A 17,848-nucleotide genomic window follows, 5' to 3' on the forward strand; every position below is an offset into this window, starting at 1 on the left:
GAGGGCATAACAACGAAACAGCGCAGATCAAAACATAACCATTTAAGCAGAATAGTGTTTCACCACCAGATAATCCTAACCTAAAAGTAGTTACCATATTGTTTCTTTCTTTGAAATCCTTGAGTACAACTTCGTATACTATAGCATTAAGTATATCAAAACAATGTAAAACCATTCAAGAGAATGACAGCATTACAGAGTATTTAGAATCGACTAACAGAAAATGAACAATGGTTTCTGTATAATCTCCTTGTCTTTAAAAGGTTTTTGCTTATACTATCGTACATAATAAAATCCAATAAGATACAGCCTATTTAGACCATTGGAGACAGAAGGACAAAAGCTAGATGAGACTTCAAAACAAGATGATACTAAATCAGTATTACCTATTAAGATGTCATTTTCTCCAAAATAGCTGTTCCTATCATCCAATCTTCTCTGCCTCATTTCTGTTAAGCTCTTTTTCTGTCAGTAGCTGTCAGTTTGTCTTCTTCATTTTGTTCTCTGCTCCATTTGTTGTGGCCTCCCCGCCACTATTTCTGGGTTCTTTGTATTTTTCTTTTTTTAGAATATCCTGCAATACTTTCTGTAGAGTTGAATTGGTGGTTGCAAATTCCCCCAGTTCCTCTTTATCCTGGAAGCACCTTGTTTTTCCATCAATTTCCAGGGACAGTTGTGCAGGATATCTCAATCTTGGCTGGAGATTATTATCTTTCAATGCTTGAATTATTTCCCCCCACGCTCTTCGTGATTTGATGGTTTGTGCAGAGAAATCTGCTGTAATTCTGATGGGTGTTCCCTTGTAAGTGGTCTGTTTCTTGTCTCTTACAGCTTTTAATATTCTGTTCTTGTATTGAATTTCTGGAATTTTTATTATTATATGCCTGGGTGTTGCTCTGTTTGGGTTGTAGGTAGCTGGGGTCCTGTATGCCTCATACATCTGAGTATCTTTACCTTTTGCTAAATTAGGAAAATTCTCCTGGATTATTTCTGTGAGTAGCTTTTGTAGTTCACTTGTTTGCATCCCTACTTCTTCTTTTATGTTCTTAATCCTTAAGTTATGGATCCTCTTATCATCTTCTTGTCTTTGTATTATTGCTGTTTGTTTCTTTGTTATTTTTAAGAAGTTTTTCATTTCATTCTCCCATATTACAAGTCTGCCCTCCAGTTCAGATAGTCTGTCCTTAGTTTCTTTCAAGCTGTTATGCCAGTCTTCGATAGACTTCTTAGTATCTTGGTAGTCCCTTTGAACCTGCTTCACGTATTCTATGCTTTCTCTGTTTTCTCCATCAAACAATTCTCCCCTTTTTTTCTGTTCTTCCATTCCATCACCTGTTTTTTCTTGGGTGGTGCTTAGCATTTCTCTAACTATTCTGCATACTTCTAGCTTCAGGTCGTTGATAACTTCATTCCTGAATTGGTCTATGAGGCTCTCTATATGGTGCCTTATGTGTATTGGTGCGGTGTCTGCTATTGCCTGTTTCTCAGAATTGGGGGCCGAGGAGACTTTCTTGTTGCTGCCTCTTCCCATGCTGCCTCTTCTTCTCTGTTCCTTATATATGCAAGCTTATATAAGAGGCCCAGCTTCTCTCCCAGTCAGCCACAGCCTGATCGAATTGCGCCAGTTAGGTGTTCCCGCTCACCGCTGCGCACCAGGGAGTTACGGACCAGGCAGCCTACGCGTCTCCCCTCCCGGCCACCGTCAGGCTCTGGGATCTGGGTTGGGACAGTCTACCAGGTCCGCCGGCAGCATCACACAGGCCAGGCACTTTTCACCAATCCCGCCCGAGAGGGGGATGTGTGGCTGGAGTCGCCACCGCGCCCTGCTCCCGCAGGACTGCTCAGGCCCAGAAAGTCCTCTGCTGGAGTCAAACTGTGGTAGAGTGTCAGTTTCTCTCACTCACCTCACCATAAGTCAGTGCACGCCTCCCTGCCGTTCGCAGATTGCTGTTCTCAGAGCTTCTGCACGTCTCTCCCCTTGCCGAGCCGCTGTAGAGGCAGCCAGCCGCTGCGCGGCAGGAAACCCAAATCACGGCTTACAATGGCGCGGTTCCAGCCTCCACACCGAGTCTTTTCTGTTCCTGTTTTAGCACCAGGACTGCATTCCAAGTTGGCTTCTCTCAGCCCAGTTCGTTCCTGAGTCAGCAGAGCATATCTCCACCTGCTTATGTCTCCTTAGTCCGCACCATTCCTGGCTTCTGAGCCGAGTCTTTCAGAGAGCCGCCGGTAGTTGCTGTTATCTGTCCACCATGTTCTCCCGGAAGAGTCAAATGGCAATTTAATTGTGTGTACTGAGCAATTGGCTAGATCTTACATCTTTGACATCCTCCATAATATATTAAAAGATCACCGTGTGTCTTTCCGGTCTGTAAGAGTCCTTCCATGAGGCCTGTAGGCCGTAGAAGTCTCAGTAAGCAGTCTAGCCGGGACAGAAATTCTCAGCACTACGTTGTGGTCAGGGCAGCCATGACACCGGAACCATCAGACTTTTAATAATGACTTTATACTATTTTTATATTGAACAAAGAAGCAAGAAACTTAGTTCAACTTACTTGAAGTTTAAAAGCACTTAGAAACAGTAAATATTTTGAGTTCTTTCATTGTTCTAACATTCCACAGATACATGTAACATTAAGGCAGAAATGTATCTTTAGCTGTGTTAGAGTTCTCCGTGTTCAAAAACATAACTACATAAGACACTGCAGCCAAGAAAATGTGCAAGTGGACTGAAATTAGAATTTTGGATCCACTAGCAGGAAAATACCAGCCTGGCAAGAGGTAAAAAGAAAAAAAAGACTATTTCACTGCTAGTATGACAAAAGTAGATCATTAATTAAAATATCAGGTTTGGAACAATTCAATTTACCCCTCATTTAATTTTATTAATTAGTTTCATTCATTATCATTTATTCATTCACATAAACATTCATTCAAACCTTATCTATTAAGTCAGGCAGTTTCATGATGTGTAAAGTGGAGGCAGTCTGGACACAGTACCCACTCCTCCTTACCAGATGGAAATATCTGAAGGAGAAGAATAACACATGTTACACAATGGGCAACCTGACTGGTACTTGGGATGGGTGCCACGAGGGCTAGATGCTAGGTATAATTAATAGCTTAAAAATGTGTTTTTACAAAGTAGATCCTGTTTTTCTCTACAATTTTAAAATCAATTTTCTTACATTCTTAGTTGAAAATTGCCTTTTGGTCTCTGAGTCAGAGTGATCTGGTCTATGTTTTTCCAGTGTCCGCCAGAGAGACCAGTGAGACTTCTTGCCCAGAAGTAGCTGAGAGTTTTTGCTGCTAGGTGAGTCATCCCTCAGCTGGACACGAGGTGATGACATGGGCTGCTCAGATTGCTCCACAGTCTGTTGCTCAGCTTCTTTTTATTTATTTATTTATTTATTTATTTATTTGTCTTTTTCCTTTTTTCGGTACCAGGGATCGAACTCACAACTGCCTGCTTGCAAGGCAGGCGCTGATGCCGCTGAGCTAAATCTCAGCCCCCTATTGCTCAGCTTCTTGATAGCAGTTAGTTGGTGTGAACTTTTCTGTGACAGTAACTATGGGTCCCGGTGGCTAAAGCATCTGATGGCCACGTAGGCCAGCAACAAGGATCTGCAAATGGAAGGGTATACAGATGAGGTTTTTATTTAAGATTAAAGAACATTTTGAATTCTGGGAACCCCAATGTACTGTACATAAATCTAAATTCAATTTAGACAACACTGAGGCTTTCTGGCATCTCAAATGCATGTTCTCAGCTGGTGCTAACTCAGAAGCTGGCTTAGTGGTGGTGCTGAGGGCTTCATGAGAAATCAGTGAATGTGAGGCCCTAGCATGGTCTGCCCTCCACGATGGCAAACTGTTGCCCTGTCGTGGTCAGCGTCTGCATCGCTGTTATGGCCTTACGGTATGGCTTAAGGCTGACCAAGAAAAACTTGCTGTAGCCTAGTTGATTGAAAGATGAACTTCGTGCAGGCAGGACTACTATTTTGGTTATAAAGTCTGATTTAGGGAGCACAGGGATTGAAACATATGGAAATAACCTGTGTTTTTCCTTCCAACTTTATGTTCTGGCAGTTCTTTTTCTGTCCTTAGAAATCATAGTGTTTTGGAACACCTCTTCTTACTGACTATCTTACTTTTATCCTGGAACACATATGAGTGCCATACACTTCCACTGACTGCATCCAGAATGGATTAAAACCCAGGAAAAGTGGTGAAGTGAAGACCCGAGGGCCCCAGCTGTACACAGCTCACCAGAATGGGTAGCTTTGGCCCAGGTCCTCTATGCAGCAGCACTTGGGACACAGACTTGATGCAGGAAGGTGATGTGGGTGGTTACCCTGTGGAGTAGGAGTGAGGAAACATGGGAAAGTGAGGCAGAAAAGGAACAAAGACTAACACAAACATGCACTATGGAAGTTTTTCACAGCAAGCAGAAGAGGTTCAATTCTTCTAGAACCTCTGGGAAGCTTCCAAAAGGCCTCCAGAAGCATCTATCTGGATGAATGGTGTCAGTTTACCCTCTGCTAAGGACTGCTCAGGGGCTTTGATGCTCTGAAATTCTGAAATCTCTGAAATTAATGTTTGTACATTGTGAGGTGGAATTCAAAGAAGACAGAAACACAGATAAGGGGTGAGGACAACTTTTAGAATAGTGGAGCAAGGACTTCTGAAAGAAACCAGAATGATTCTGCTCAAAATATGAAGCATTGTTGAGCTGCAGAGAAGTCAAAATTCAGGAATATTTTGTCTTTTTGTTATTTGCCTGAAGGCAAGATAGGGGTTTTCTTTTTTTTTTTTTTTCTATTTTTTTTTAAATTTTATTTAAGGAGAAAAAGAAAAAAAAAGCAGAGGAAGGGTACAAGTTACACAGATTTACAGAAAAAAAATAAACAGTAGGAAATCACTAGTTAATGGATTACATATTGTCATTTTAGAAATAATTGTTCAAGTTACAAAATTAAAGCTTATAAAGTGGACATTCCAACAGTGAGACTGCAAACAGTTCTGTTCAATGACCCAACAAAACTCAGTAATATCATTATCTATCTTATACACTTAAATATACATGCTATTATATCATTTAGAGCACTTTCTTTTCCTCTCTTTTGTAGAATGACAATTACACATTTTGGGTTTTGTTGCTCCCACAGTTCTTATTACTTTTTTGGAAGAGAGTAGAACCAAATGTGACATAACAGAGCAGAATCAGTCAAATCAAAAGGGTGGACATAATGGATAATGTAAAAGCATAATACAAGGTGATCAACAATGGTTACCATAATGCTTCCTGCTATCTCTAATAGAATTGCCTATATCATCAGTTATAATAAAATTGAACAAAACAGTAAAGAACAAAACCAACAAAACCAAAACATTGGAGACATTATAGGTCTTCAAAAGTAGATAGTAGTCAACCTGAATGGGCATCATAATGAATCCCACTATCTTCACAGCTGTTACCTAAACTTTCAAACCTGGTACTATCAAGCAAAACAGAATAGAGGAACATCAGTCAAAACAAGATGGTGAGAGCAATACAGGGCTTTAAATCAAGATAATGGAAAGTCAAAGTGGGTTACTATAATATATCCTGCTATTTTAAAATTTATTTTTCCCTTAATTAAAAGGATAAAAATAAAAAAGTAAATAATAAAATGGAGATTCAGGTAAAAGAGGGCATAACAGCAAAACAGCACAGATCGAACATAACCATTTAAGCAAAATAGTGTTTCACCACAAGATAATCCCGACATAAAAGTAGTTACCATATTGTCTCTTTCCTTGAAATCTTTGAGTATAACTTTGTATACTGTAGCATCAAATATATCAAATCAATGTAAAACTGTTTAAGAGAATGACAGTATTACAGGGTATTTAGAATCAACTAACAGAAAATGAACAATGGTTTCTGTATAATCTCCTTGTCTATAAAAGTTTTTGCTTATACTATCATATATAATAAAATCCAGTAAGATACAACCTGTTTAGACCAATGGAGACAGAAGAACAAAAGCTTGATGAGACTTCAAAACAAGATGATACTAAATCAGTATTACCTATTAAGATGTCATTTTCTCCAAAATAGCTGTTCCTATCATCCAATCTTCTCTGCCTCATTTCTGTTGAGCTCTTTTTCTGTCATTAGTTGTCAGTTTGTCTTTTTCATTTTGTTTTCTGCTCCATTCATTTCTGGGTTCTTCGTATTTTTCTTTTTTAGAATATCCTGCAGTATTCTCTGTAGAGTTGAATTGGTGGTTGCATATTCCCCTAGTTCCTCTTTATCCTTGAAGCACCTTGTTTTTCCATCAATTTCCAGGGATAGTTGTGCAGGATATATCAATCTTGGCTGGAGATTATTATCTTTCAAAGCTTGAATTATTCCCCCCCCCCTTCGTGATTTGATGGTTTGTGCCGAGAAGTCTGCTGTAACTCTGATGGGTGTTCCCTTGTAAGTGATCTGTTTCTTGTCTCTGACGGCTTTTAATATTCTCTTCTTGTATTGGATTTCTGGAATTTTAATTATTAAATGTCTGGGTGTTGCTCTGTTTGGGTTGTAGGTGGTTGGGATCCTGTATGCTTCATACAACTGAGTATCTTTACCTTTTGCTAAATTAGGAAAATTCTCCTGGATTATTTCTGTGAGTAGCCTTTGTAGTTCATTTGTTTGTGTCCCTACTTCTTCTTTTATGTTCTTAATTCTTAAGTTATAGATCCTCTTATCATCTTCTAGTCTTTGTATTATTGCTGTTTGTTTCTTTGTTATTTTTAAGAAGTTTTTCATTTCATGCTCCCATATTACAAATCTGCTCTCCAGTTCAGATAATCTGTCCTTAGTTTCTTTCAAGCTGTTATGCCAGTTTTCGATAGAGTTTTTAGTTTCCTGGTAATCTCTTTGAACCTGCTTCACGTATCCTATGCTCTCTCTATTTTCTCCATCAAACAATTCTCCCCTCTTTTTCTGTTCTTCCATTCCACCATCTGTTTTTTCTTGGGTGGTGCTTAGCATTTTTCTAACCATTCTGCTTATGTCTAGCTTCAGGTCATTGATAACTTCATTCCTGAACTTGTCTATGAGGCTCTTGAGATAGTGCTTTATATCTATTGGTGCTGTGTCTGCTATTGCCTCTTTCTCAGGATTGGGGGCTGAGGAGCCTTTCTTGTTGCTGCCTCTTCCCATATTCTTTGTTCCTTATATATGCAAGAGTATATAGGAGGCCCAGCTTTCTTCCCTGTGGGCCACAGTCTGATTGAATTGCGCTGGCTAGGTTTTCCCACCCACCGCAGTGCACCAGGAAGTTGCAGACCAGGCAGCCTATTTGGGGTCCGCCCCTCCAGGTCACCTTCAGGTGCTGGGATCTGGGTTGTGTTAGCCTCCTGGGTCTCAGCCAGCAGCGTCACGTAAGCTAGGCACTGCTCACCAATCCCGCTTGAGAGGGGGATATGTGACTGAAGTCACTGTAGCACCCTGTTCCTGCAAGTCTGCCTGGTCCCAGAATGTCCTCTGTTGGAGTCTCCTAGACCGTGGAAGAGTCCCAGTTTCTCTCACTCACTGAAGGTCAATGCACAGCTCCCCGCCCGACCTGCTTTCAACTCCGTTCACCGATTCCCATTCTCAGAGCCTTCGTGTGTCTCTCTCTCTGCCGAGCTGATGTAGACACAGCAGCGGCGGCGGGAAACCCAAATTGCGGCTTCCAATGGCACGGGCTCCAGCTTCCACACTGAGGCTTTTCTGTTTCTGTTATAGCACCAGGATTGCATTCCCAGTTGGTTTCTCTCAGCCCAGTTCATTCTTGGGTTAGCAGGGCATATCTCCTCTTGCTTATGATTCCTTATTCTGCACCATTCCGGAATTCTAAGCTGGGTCTTTCAGAGAGCCTCCGTAGCTGCTGCTATCTGTCCACCATGTTCTCCGAAGTCCAGGATTGTTGGGAGCTCGACCGAGTGATATGAGGCCTGTGGTGAGGAGTGAAGCCTGAGCTAGATTGCCCCTCCCGTCGACCGAGTGATATGAGGCCTGTGGTGAGGAGTGAAGCCTGAGCTAGATTGCCCCTCCCGTCGACCGAGTGATATGAGGCCTGTGGTGAGGAGTGAAGCCTGAGCTAGATTACCCCTCCCATCGAGTATGCCAAGATGGCGCCCATTTCCTGCTCCCTAGCTAGTAAACAACACGCCCTGTAAGCTAGTCTGCCCAGCAACAGCTGACTCTGGCCAATCAGCTCGTCTTGCCTACTTTGATGTGATTGGTCGATGTGTCCATATATATGCTGACACCACCCCTGGGGCGAGAACACACACCAAGAAGAGGGACTGCTGAGAGAAGCACACAAGGAGCCGTAGGGAACGGACCAGAGGAGGCTTCCCTCAGGCGGGATCCGAGATCCCGGAACAGGGCGTACGGAGAGAGAAAATAAATCAGAGGCTATCCGCCGACTACTCGTGTCGTGTGTTTTTTCCTGCCGGCCGGGATCGACACCGACATTTGGTGGCCCGTACGGGGAACTGATCACCCCCGAGGCGAGGCGGACGACGCTCCAGTATTGCTCTGCAGGACAGGTGAGTAGGGGATAAACCTGGGCTCTGGGTGGCGCGCACCTACAGGGCTTTTTAGACTCCCCTCAAGCTCACGTGTATGTGGCAGGTTAGCCTCACACGGTGAGAACGGACTCCTCAGTGACAGGCATGGGCAACTTACCCACTAAGAGTTCCAAGTCACTGGTAAGAGCGGTGAAAGACCTGCTCAAGATTTCAGGTATATCAATGAGCTCCAAGACACTTACGGAGTTTCTCCAACAAGTAGATGAGGCGGCACCCTGGTTCCTGCCGACGGGGCACTTGTCCCTACCTTGCTGGGAGAAATTAGGTAAGGATTTAGAAAGAGCAGAAGAGGAGCGCCGACTCCCACTTTCGGTTCGGCCGCTCTGGGAGATGATTCATTCATGCCTCAAAGGGGAGAGGAATGGGGCTAAGGATAGCGCAGATGGGCTCTCTCAGGCCCGCCGAGCTTTTGAAGGGGCCCGTTCGGAGTCCTCCCGAGAGGGGTCCGTCGCAGGGAGCGTGCGGAGGCGCTCGCGAGAGTGAGGCAAGAGAGAGGTACCCCCTGCCTCGGATTCCTCGGGCTCAGATACCTCGGAAGGCGAGGACAATGAGGCAAGTGACCCCCCTAATCCCTTTGCAGCTTTACGTAGAGACCTAGTCAAGATGCAGACAGACCTAGAGAAGGGAAGGAAACTCCTGAGCACTCCCCAACGGAAAGCCGTAGAGCCTTCCGCGCCACCCTGGGAGGTCCCAAACACCGGTTCCTGTGGTGAGATGGCGGCCTGGGGCCATCCTCCGTCACCCCCCCCATGGAGGGAGTGGCCTGGACCGTTGTCACATGTAGGGCCACCATCTTGTCTGTCTGGCGACCCGCCATCTTGTGCCCCAAAGACTGGTCGGCCATGTTACAAAGAGATACAATTTTGTGATAGGGAGGGACAGACATCTCATGGGGAGGCACCACCCTGTGAAAAAATGCCAAGGTCCCAGGGAAGGTATTTTCGTAGATGGACATTTAGAATGGAACAGATTCCTCAAGGGGCGAATGAGTATGAACAATGTGGGCTTTATCCGGTGCTCCTAGCGCAAGGCCAAGGACCCAATTACTGGGAACCACTGGAGATCAAGCAAATTAAGGAGCTTAAAAATGCGGTTGCCACATTTGGCCCTACTGCTCCTTACACTATAACTATGTTGGAGAATTTGTCTGCCGGTGGCTTTCTGACGCCCAGTGATTGGACCCAACTGGCTAAAGCCTGCCTGGCCCCCGGGGCTTTTCTGGATTGGCGCGCCTGGTATACTGAGTTTGCCGCCGAACAGGCTGAAAAAAATGCGGCTAGGGGCCATAGGGGGCAAAATGAGGATATGCTTATGGGTAAGGGTCAGTACGCTCAAGATCAAACTAGATTCCCTCCAAATGTGTATGAACAGATACATAACATAGGCATCCGCGCCTGGAAGCAGGTAAACAACACAGGGGTGGCCTCACAATGCCTCTCTAAAATTGTTCAGGGCAACACAGAACCTTTTGTGGATTTTGTGGCCAGAATGCAGGAGGCAGCTGACAGACTCTTTTCAGATCCGAGTGCTGCTGCTCCTCTTATTAAACAGTTAATCTTCGAACAGTGCACCAAGGACTGCAGGGCAGCCATAGCACCCCATAAAGGTAAAAACATAGAGGCGTGGATTAAAATTTGTAGAGAAATAGGGGGGCCATTATCCAACTCAGGCGTGGCTGCCCTTTTAGCCGCCGCCTTACAACAGACAGGGCCTCAGAAGACCAATCACCCTGGTAAGCCCAGGGGATGTTTCCAGTGTGGGGATCCCAGCCATATAAGGAAAAACTGCCCCAAGACCGGACAGGGGGAGTTTATATCCAAGAGACAGGAATCAGACAGACGAACGGGAACCTGCGAAAGGTGCGGTAAAGGTTCTCACAAAGCAAAAGATTGCAGATCTATTTTTGATGCCCAGGGGAACCGTATTAGTGGCAGGGAGACTACGGAGCCAAAAAACGGCCAGAGGGGGCCCTCCTTACGGACGGGCCCCCACTCCCTAGACAGGACAACACAAGATGGCACCCCCCCACAGGGGCCACCCCCGGGCCAGCAGGCGTGGACCTCTGTGTCGCCTCCAGACTCCTATTAACACCCGATATGGGCGTTCAGGTGGTTGAAACCACCTCCAAAGGACCACTACCCGACAAGCTAGTTGGTTTAGTGATTGGACAGTCCTCCACAGCCCTCCGGGGCCTTACCGTGATCCCTGGAGTTGTAGACCCAGATTATTTAGGAAACATCAAAATCATGGTACAATCTCATATAGGGACCATAGTAATTGATGAAGGGGATAAGATAGCACAACTTTTACTGTTCCCCAGTCTCCATGAGAGACCCCGGTCCGGTCAACGGGTTAGAGGGGGTCAGGGACTTGGCTCCTCTAAGGAAATTTTTGAAGGACTTCATATGACTCTTGATAAAAGGCCCATGCTATCGCTCAGGATTAACGGAAAAAAGATAACAGGACTCCTAGATACAGGGGCAGACCGTTCCATCGTCTCCAAGAAAGACTGGCCCCCTAGTTGGCCTACCAACACAGCTGACAACACACTCCAAGGATTGGGGATAGTGGCTGCCCCCCAGGTTAGTGCTGTGACCCTGCCTTGGGGTGATGAGGAAGGTCACCGAGGACATTTTCAACCTTTTGTCTTGCAGCTGCCAGTATCCTTGTGGGGAAGAGACGTTCTCACCCAGATGGATGTCACTCTTACATCCACCTGCTCTCCCCAAGCCAAAGGGATACTCAAAAATCAGGGATATGTCCCCGGCAAGGGCCTGGGCGCAGCCCTGCAGGGCCGGACATCCCCCGTACCTGTAGAAAAAAGGGAAGGTAGACACGGGTTGGGTTTTTCCTAGGGGTCACTGAGAAACTTCTCCTGCCCGCTCCAATTAAGATCACCTGGAAATCTCAAAATCCAGTTTGGGTGCCTCAGTGGCCCTTACCCAAGGAGAAGCTTTTAGCATTAACTGAGATAGTCAAAACCCAGTTTCAGGCGGGACACGTAAAGCCGTCAACCTCCCCTTGGAATACCCCTGTCTTTGTTATCAGGAAGAAATCAGGCAAGTGGAGGCTGCTCCATGATCTGAGGGCTGTCAACTCACAGATGCAGCCCCTGGGGGCGATCCAGAGGGGACTACCAGCCCTCTCAGCCATCCCTCGGTCCTGGCCAGTTTATGCCATAGATCTTAGAGACTGTTTTTTCTCAATCCCCCTGCATCCAGAGGACACCCACAGATTCGCCTTTACCCTACCCACCATTAACCAAGAGAGTCCTGATCAGAGGTACGAGTGGGTTACATTACCCCAGGGTATGGCCAACAGTCCCACCATGTGTCAGATGTATCTTGATTTTCTACTGGCCCCCTTGCGTGAAGCCTTCCCCAGAATTAGATGTATTCATTATATGGATGATTTGCTAATCAGTGCAAAAGATGTGACTGAGTTGGAGGATATGCTTGGCCAATTGGTCAGGGCCCTGAGAAAGGCAAATTTACATATTGCCCCTGACAAGATTCAGGGAGGAGACATAGTGACCTACCTGGGCACCAAAGTCTCCCCCACATCGATTTCTCCACAAAAGGTAACCATCAGAACAGATAGCCTAAGGACCTTGAATGACATGCAAAAGCTACTGGGAGATATAAACTGGATCAGACCTTATTTACACATCCCTAACTCGGACTTAAAGCCCCTGTTCGACCTCCTGAAAGGAGACCCGGATATTGCCTCCCCCAGGGAGTTCACCCCGGAAGCCAGAGTTGCTCTGAGAAAGATAGAGGAAGCCCTAAGTACAGCTGCATTGCGGAGAATTGACTCAGAACAGCCTTTTGAGGTCTGCTTGTTGCAGACCGTTTCTCAACCTACGGCAGTGATTTGGCAAAAGGGACCACTTTTGTGGGTGCACCCTAAGGTCTCACCTGCCAAGATTATCGAACATTATCCGGAAACGGTCGCTTCCCTGGCCTTGGAGGCACATGGCAGGGCTATCCAACATTTTGGCTCTGCACCCCATGCTATTCGGGTACCTTATACCGCTTCTCAAATAAAAATCCTGACTGCTTGTATAGATACGTGGGCCATCCTGAGATGTGTTTTTCTTGGGGAGATAGACAACCAGTTCCCCAGGGACCCCATACTACAGTTTGTTACTCAACATCCGGTGATATTTCCAAAAATCACCGCGTCCACACCACTTACTCCTGCAACAACGATCTATACGGACGGGTCAAAAACCGGGATAGGGGCTTATGTGGTCTCAGGTATGCCTCCGATCAGCATACAATTTGAACCAGATCAACCACAGGTGGTAGAGTTACAAATTGTACAAACCGTCCTCGAGAAGTTCCCAGGGGCCCTTAATATTGTTTCTGATTCAAAATACGTTGTTAATGCCATGCAGGTCCTTGAGACTGCGGGCCCGATTAAGCCAACCTCCAAAGTGACTAATTTGTTTTTGTCTATCCAGACTCTGCTGATAAATAGACACAACAAAATATACATCACTCACATAAGAGCACATACGCGCCTGCCAGGGCCCATGGTACAGGGCAATGCGGCAGCTGACGTGGCCACTCGCCCGTTGTGGATACTCAATATGTTATCTTCAATAGAACAAGCCCGTCTGTTTCATGACAGATTTCATGTCAACGCCAGGACGTTAGCCAACCAGTACCACATTTCCAGGGCTGACGCGCGGGACATCGTACGGTTATGCGGCTCTTGCGCCACATACACACCCGTCGTATCAACGGGAGTTAACCCCAGGGGATTGATTCCTGGCGACACTTGGCAAATGGATGTCACACATATGATAGAATTCGGATCTCTTAAATATGTTCATGTCTCTACGGACACCTGCTCTCATATTATATTTGCGACTGCTGAAACTGGCGAAAAGGTGTCTCATGTAATCAATCATTGCCTGACAGCTTGGGCCGCATGGGACAAACCAAAAATATTAAAAACTGATAATGGACCAGCTTATACAAGCAGAGCCTTTAATGAGTTCTGTGAAAAAATGGGGGTACAGTTAAAACATGGCATCCCATACAATCCCCAAGGTCAAGGAATTATTGAAAGGGCTCATAGGAGCCTTAAAGATATTCTACAAAAACAAAAAGGGGGAATAAGTCAGGGCCTGCCCCCAAAGGCACGGCTCTCCATGGCACTGTTCACATACAATTTTCTGAACCTGAATAACAACAATCACTCCCCGGCCATGGAACATTGTAATCCATCTCCTGGCAATAGGGGATGGGTGAAATGGAAAGATGTCCTGACGGGACAATGGATGGGCCCGGATCCAGTAGTTAGCTGGAACCGAGGTGCGGTTTGTGTTTTCCCGCAGGAACCAGGACGAGAACCATTGTGGGTCCCAGAACGGCTGACGCGTGTGGCGAATCCAACGAAACATAATGCAGGAGACACTCCAAAACTCAACGGCAGCGGACAGCCTAATCAAGATCGGTCCGACCAGGATATTGCTGCTCGACCGAGGAATACCGTATGACTTATGGGACACAGTAATGATTATGCTCTCGATAGTAATTGGCTCTCTTTTAGGGTACGGTGCAGCCAGAGTGGCTAGGCCACGCCGCCTTCCGGCAGCCCCCTTCCTTCTGGTTTTGATGCTCACCACCACTACTGAAATAGGAGCAGACTTGGTGTGGGCAGCAATACATCATCCGCCAGCGCTAGCCGCTATCTCCACCACAGCCCCCTCTCTCCCAAAGTTGTATGCAAAAAACTGCTCCGCCAGATTGCCTTGCATACCAGATATACCGTTAACCATCAGACCCATACGTTTTGACCTTCCCATCACCAATGACGTGGTCATTTTTTCCACTAATAGTAACCCCTCGTGTCACCGGGGATCCTGCGTTAGCTTCCTGCCCCTCCTTGTAAAATGGTACAATACCTCCCTGACGGTGAGGTTGTCTGTCCCATCCCTGCATTCGCCTGGATGTTTTAAAGCTGGCACACTTAGCGGCGGAGTCATCACTTTTAACTCAACCTGCAAACCCCGAGCAGCCATGCACACCCGTCCCGATTTCCCCACATGCCCATACCGTGTGTCCCCAAGCCGAAAAAGACAGATGGTGGACCTGTCACAACTTTCATGGCAGCCCTGTACTGTCGACGGCGTGGGAGTGACTCATCTAAACATGTCTTGGTGGTCCCGGTTCTCTCCTCCATCCGGTAGTAACAACATATTCGCGTTGACCTGGTGGGAGTCCTACCTGAGAGTGAACAACAAGTGGGCAATAAGCTTCCCCTTCCCCCTTAATGAAAATTGGTTGTGCCTCTCCACCGGAGCCTGCATGGACTTAAGACCCATGCTCGCTATTAACGCTTCTGCCTCTAATGGAACCACCAATGTCACCCTTAATTCTGAGGCTGCATGCGTAAAACCGCCCTACTTATGGGTATTCTCTGCTGACATCTCCTTTAAGTGCAGTAACCAACCATGCTTTACAGGGAACTGCTGGAATGGGTCTTTCCCGTATGCTATGTTGGCTCTTCGACCCCCACTGATGTGGGTTCCCTTTAACGAATCTGTTTGGGTTCATCCCGTCTATCAGCAGGACCAACTACCCATGCTCAGACGTAAGAGAGATTTTGGGATCACAGCGGCCCTGACAGCACTGTTCGTGACTCTGACTGCGACGGCTGTGACGGCTGCCGTTGCTCTGACCCAGTCTACGCTGACGGCTCAGGCCTTTACCAATCTTACGGACACCACCTCCCTGGCGCTGAGGGAGCAACAAGAAGTCAACCTCCTCCAGCACAACGCCATAATGGCGTTACAGCAGCAGATCGACCTAATCGCTCAGGAAGTCCAGGGACTCTGGGAGGTGGCTAACAATTTATGTGACGCCAGATGGGCATTCACCCAGTTGTGCGTTACCCCCATCCAGGTCAACCGTTCGGCTTACAGGCAATTTCAGGATTATGTTCTCACCACCTATAATTCTTCCTTTTGGAACGCTAGCGTGCGCCTGGATATGACTATCCGGCAGCTAGATCAGATAGAGGTGCCTATACTTACAGCCTCCTTTTTTGATGATGTCCTAAGCCAGATAGGCTCCTTCTTCAAACCTTCGTCACTTCTTGCGTATGGGATCATTCTTGCTCTTGTGATTGTCACTCTCGTGACTCTTAGGTGCCTGCGGTCGATAAGGGCGACCCAAAAGACACATATGACAATGATGATGTTGCTGGCCCAGAGTCAAGGGGATTCCACACCTAGCGTTTTCTGGGCTCAGGCTAGAAAGGCACGGCTCCTTTAACCAGTACGTGGCTGCCCTCGCCATTATTCTTACGGATGTTCTAGTATTATTACGTACGTCTCCTTCCCCGTCGCGGCTGCGAACTTAGACTAGAAGGACCCCACGCTTAAGGCGTGTTCCCATTGATAATTAGAAAATAGTAATTAGTGATTGTAGTGAACGGGGATTATGGTTGGTAATTAGTGATTACGCGGTTCCTCAAATGTCACTCGGCTGACCCCTCCGTGTCTCCCCCAAGATATAAGCTTTAAGAGTTGAGTGGGCAAGCCAACGACGGGTAAGACGGGAGAAGTTCTCCTGATCAACCTAAGACAGGCTCTACTCCGAGGGTCCTCTAGGGAGTGAGAGTTATGGCATTGAGATGCGAGACCAAGGGTACTGCAGTGCCATCCGCCTCGAGGGTTGAGGGGAAGGCAGGAATGAATGTCTATATGCATCCAGGTTCGGTTCACAAAAGCCTGGCCCTGCGAAAAAATGAACCACTCACCTTGAGCATGGTCCTGGCGCAAGGATATGTACGAGACAAGGTGATGCACAGCAGGGTATAGACCTCTACATTCTCTCATGCCTCGGCCTGCGAAATAGGCCCACTCCCAGACACCTCACATGGACCCACAGACCGCCCTATCTTAATAAATAAAGAAGGGGGAGATGTTGGGAGCTCGACCGAGTGATATGAGGCCTGTGGTGAGGAGTGAAGCCTGAGCTAGATTGCCCCTCCCGTCGACCGAGTGATATGAGGCCTGTGGTGAGGAGTGAAGCCTGAGCTAGATTGCCCCTCCCGTCGACCGAGTGATATGAGGCCTGTGGTGAGGAGTGAAGCCTGAGCTAGATTACCCCTCCCATCGAGTATGCCAAGATGGCGCCCATTTCCTGCTCCCTAGCTAGTAAACAACACGCCCTGTAAGCTAGTCTGCCCAGCAACAGCTGACGCTGGCCAATCAGCTCGTCTTGCCTACTTTGATGTGATTGGTCGATGTGTCCATATATATGCTGACACCACCCCTGGGGCGAGAACACACACCAAGAAGAGGGACTGCTGAGAGAAGCACACAAGGAGCCGTAGGGAACGGACCAGAGGAGGCTTCCCTCAGGCGGGATCCGAGATCCCGGAACAGGGCGTACGGAGAGAGAAAATAAATCAGAGGCTATCCGCCGACTACTCGTGTCGTGTGTTTTTTCCTGCCGGCCGGGATCGACACCGACACAGGATAGGGGTTTTCAAAGGCAAAATGTCTTTTTGTTTTTGTCCTCCCCATTCCGCCCTAAAGATGGCTATAAATTCTTCCTCACAATGTTGCTTCTATACAATGCTTATTTACCCGCTTGCTCAGGGAGCCTGATACCAGAGGAATCAAATCTGGGAGCAGATTATCCTCTCATAAAACTTATCTTAACACTGAACTCTGAAGCCTGGAGCAGCTTTTCTTTCCCTCATCACTTATCTAAAATATATTGCTCTTTGTTGAAATAAATTGAAGGGAGATCCTGAGCCACTGCTGTGAATGACTTTAATTCCATATGATGTGCACCTGTCCATTCATGAACTTGCTTGTTTGTCTCTTGCTTCTCTGTCTTCTGTTGCAGGGGAATCTGTCCCCACAATAAATTTACAAGAGTTAAGGAAGGAGTATATTCTTTTCTCTCTTTCACCTCCAAAAAAGCTGTTTCTCCATAGAAACAAGAAGAACTGTCAAAATCAGAACTTTTCTAGCACACTGTAAATTAACGAAAGGTTTGGAACAGTTCAGGGGATGCTTATTTAAAAAAATGGCTGAGTCTAGTAAGAAGCCCAGAATCTGTGACATTCCACACTGCCCTCATTTCATGCCACTCTCAGCCCAGGAGGCCTTGTAAATCAGCAACCCTCAAATTGTGGAAGCTGTGAAAACAGCTGTCTAGAAGCCACTGCAGGGGGAAGAGCAACTTTGGAACTCCCTAAATCCCAG

The 17,848-nt window shown here is 46.5% G+C and overlaps 1 protein-coding gene across 1 annotated transcript; it reads left to right on the plus strand.

The window, feature by feature from the left end:
- The first annotated feature begins 7,825 nt into the window (after nucleotides 1–7,825).
- Nucleotides 7,826–17,063, plus strand: LOC134473298 (uncharacterized). Its single transcript, XM_063237331.1, has 2 exons — nucleotides 7,826–8,568; nucleotides 13,958–17,063. Exon 2 carries the CDS (start codon nucleotides 14,025–14,027, stop codon nucleotides 15,897–15,899), a length of 1,875 nt encoding a protein of 624 aa, XP_063093401.1. The 5' UTR covers nucleotides 7,826–8,568; nucleotides 13,958–14,024; the 3' UTR covers nucleotides 15,900–17,063.
- The last annotated feature ends 785 nt before the right edge of the window (nucleotides 17,064–17,848 follow it).

This window comes from Cavia porcellus, unplaced genomic scaffold, assembly GCF_034190915.1.
Source record: "Cavia porcellus strain 051 isolate PalLab524CR breed Dunkin Hartley unplaced genomic scaffold, mCavPor4.1 scaffold_26, whole genome shotgun sequence".
Taxonomy (NCBI): Eukaryota; Metazoa; Chordata; class Mammalia; order Rodentia; family Caviidae; genus Cavia; species Cavia porcellus.

What these genes read in the sequence shown, in the direction of transcription:
- LOC134473298 (XM_063237331.1), top strand. Translation starts at nt 14,025, where the DNA reads ATGCAGGAGACACTCCAAAACTCAACGGCAGCGGACAGCCTAATCAAG.